The 3,102-nt window shown below is 31.8% G+C and overlaps 1 protein-coding gene across 1 annotated transcript; it reads right to left on the bottom strand.

The window, feature by feature from the left end:
- Positions 1-412: 412 nt before the first annotated feature.
- Positions 413-2,873, bottom strand: LOC136234192 (F-box protein FBW2-like). The gene is made up of 3 exons (XM_066023982.1): positions 2,705-2,873; positions 1,471-1,879; positions 413-1,030 (listed from the first exon to the last, which is right to left on the bottom strand). Exons 2-3 carry the CDS (start codon positions 1,833-1,835, stop codon positions 565-567), a joined length of 831 nt encoding a protein of 276 aa, XP_065880054.1. The 5' UTR covers positions 1,836-1,879; positions 2,705-2,873; the 3' UTR covers positions 413-564.
- Between the last annotated feature and the right edge of the window lie 229 nt (positions 2,874-3,102).

Raw genomic sequence — 3,102 nt, 5'->3', positions numbered from 1 at the left:
GAATCTTATACTACTTGACATGTATATGTAGTGTGGCAAGAGACCAGTTGAGATAAGATTTCATTATCCTGCTAGAACATAGATAAGATCTTACGATTTTTAATATTCTTTGATAGAGTAAAGTCTGGCCACGTACAAAAGACTTCAGACGAAGTCTTATTTTATAAGAGAATTGGATAACATGTTCACAATTAGGGTTTTGATAAACTGTAATCCTAGTTAAGATCAGGATCTTGTACTGAAAAAGACACAGGAAACAACATAGCTCTTAGGAAACATACATTGTCCTTGCACAATACAATGAACCAAAAATAAATACTCTATTAATTATAAATTTATTATTTAAACACTGATTTGGGTCTCCGTGACCGAGATAAAAAGCTAGGTTTTTGCTGCTAAATAACTACTAGCATATCATTTTTTTTATTATAAAATAATCTTATCTAATTGAACTATTGTTGGAGCTAAATCAACATAAGAAGATTAAGCAAAAGTACATCCAGCTTTTGTATTACATTCATCATCCGAAAGAACATCTGAAGGACTCAATCTACAAGTTGTCTCTCAAATGATTTCCAACAATTCAACAATCCAACGAACATAAAATAAATTCTGACTGAAAAAATCAAGCTTCAAACACTTATCCAAAACATCACCTTCCAGTTTAACATTCCAACACCCTTGAATATTGAGATGTGAAAGAGCCTTGCAATTAGTAAGTATGGCTTGAAGACCACATTCGTCAAAAGTCCCAAAACAAATATCAAGTTTCTTTAGACCTGACATTGTATTTGCTATCACTATAGCTTCACTATTATCAATTTCATTAAGCATCACAGATCTCAAGTTTCTTCTCAGCTCAGTTAGGCCTTTACGGTTGTTCCCAAATTCTCCAATCCCTTTGCTTGTGATATCCAAACAATGACTAATGTCTAAAACACTTAAATTCACTAGTGAACGAGCATGTGTTTCCACCATTTTATCTGTCACTTCACTCATTGGAATTTTCAGCACTTTCAGGTTTTTCCCCCTACAAATACAGAAACATATATCTTTCATGTATGTAAATCAAATGTTTATGTTCAAATATGAAACTTAAGGAAAGTCAGAATGTAATTTCTCCTTATTAGGCAAAAAATGTTAATTCAAATATGAAACTTAAGCAAAATCTGCAATTTTCCAAAATAAGTCTACATTTAATCCATTGATTGGCTATCTAAAATTTAATCCATTGGCTATCCGAAATTCAATATATTTTTACTCAAATAAAATCAAATCGATATGTCAAATAATTATAATCATACTCTCTGTAATGAACAATCCATTGGCTATCTCTGAAATTCATATGGTTTTCAGACATATCTCAATACTGATAATCATACTCTCTTTAATGATATCTCAAATCAAAGAAACCATTTTTAAACATTGAAATAACATAAAAAAAATAAGAAAATATTTATAATCAATTACCAGTTAGCAGCGGAAATGAAGCCTCGATTTCCAAGCTTGAAGGCAGAGATCAACCGAAATAAACCTCTACTGCGGTTCATAAGATTATGTGCCACCGAGTCAACATCCTCGACAGAACGTTGCCGTTTCCGGCACCAGTTCTGGATGTTGATTTCAGACCAACAATAAGGTCCTGAAACGCATGCTAACCAATTTTTGCAGACCAACGAAACCAATCCTACCCTTTCTTCTATTGAGATTCTGACGAGTATGAGTGCTAGTATTTCCGGATTGAGATCATTCCACCGGGAAGAAGAAGATGAAGACCTTTTGGACATTTCAACATTATCAATGTTTTCTTTCTTCTGCAGATCGAGATTTGCCATTACAACTGAACAGTGGAGGAGCTCGGACCTAAACCTCGGATGGGCTTCACCATGTAAGCAAAAAGAAATTAAAAGCTACATAACGTATTTATAAAAATAAAAAAAACATTACAAAATGCAAATTCTATCATAAAATATGAGTACAGAGTTTTTTTTTCACCCATACTAAGAAAAGAAATACCTAAAAGGTGGCCGTTTACCCCTTCTTGATGTCATATTATAAAAAACATTACAAAATTCAATTTGATCAAAACCCCTAAAATTTAACATATTATCAATTCCATTAAAATTCCTAAATTAAATATCATCAATTCAATTAAACGCCTAAAATTTAACATATTATCAATTAAATTTAATCAAAACACCTAAATATCACATTAAATATCATCAATGAGTTCAGATATGATCTGCTGGACAGAAATTCCACAGTTTTGTCAATCAGCTTTCCTTTGTAATTTAGGATAGATTTGCTTAGTTATTTTTCTCTTGTTACTGGATACTTGTGTAATTCTTTGATTTCTTCTGAATAAAATTGTTTAGGGATCCTGTGTTGAGAGTGGGGGGTGCCAACATAATTGGGATGCCTGCAATCAACACTCCCTGATTGCCAGCCTTTCACACAAAAAAAAAAAGAAACATTTCAAATTAAAACCCCCAAACTAAATATCATAAATTCAATTGAACCCTAAAAATATCACATTATCCATTCAATTCAATCAAATCAATTGAACCCTAAAATCAAGACTCCTATCAACTCCATTAGAGACGTTAACTATCCGATTATCAATTCCATTTAATAAAAACCCATAAAACTAAAACACTAAAATAAAAAACCCTAAATAATTTAAAATCCTAAATTGAAGACTTACCTCTTTATTTCTCTCCTCCTCTCTCTCTCTTCCTCTACAGGCCGCTGCAGCAGTAAGAGTTCCTCCCGTCGGGGACAACGGAGTTAGGCTTCTCTTCTTTCTGGCAGAAGCTTGCCTGCTTTCACAATGGAGAGGAGCTGTTCCTTACTCAAGAAATTCCAATTTTATTTCCTTACTCAAGAAAGCATAGCGCCTGTCCCTTTTATACACATATTACCATCCTCACGAGGGTGTTTTGAATATTTTTGTAAAGTTGTATTATTTAAATATTTATAAAGATGTTTATTTTAGTTTATTATTTGATTAAATATTTTTAAGAATATGAAATAATATTTATTTTCTTTATTTACTTTAAATATCATTTTAGACATCAGAAATTTTAGTTTTAAATATTTTTA

This window comes from Euphorbia lathyris, chromosome 6, assembly GCF_963576675.1.
Source record: "Euphorbia lathyris chromosome 6, ddEupLath1.1, whole genome shotgun sequence".
NCBI lineage: Eukaryota > Viridiplantae > Streptophyta > Magnoliopsida > Malpighiales > Euphorbiaceae > Euphorbia > Euphorbia lathyris.
This window is presented reverse-complemented; position numbering and strand designations above follow the sequence as displayed.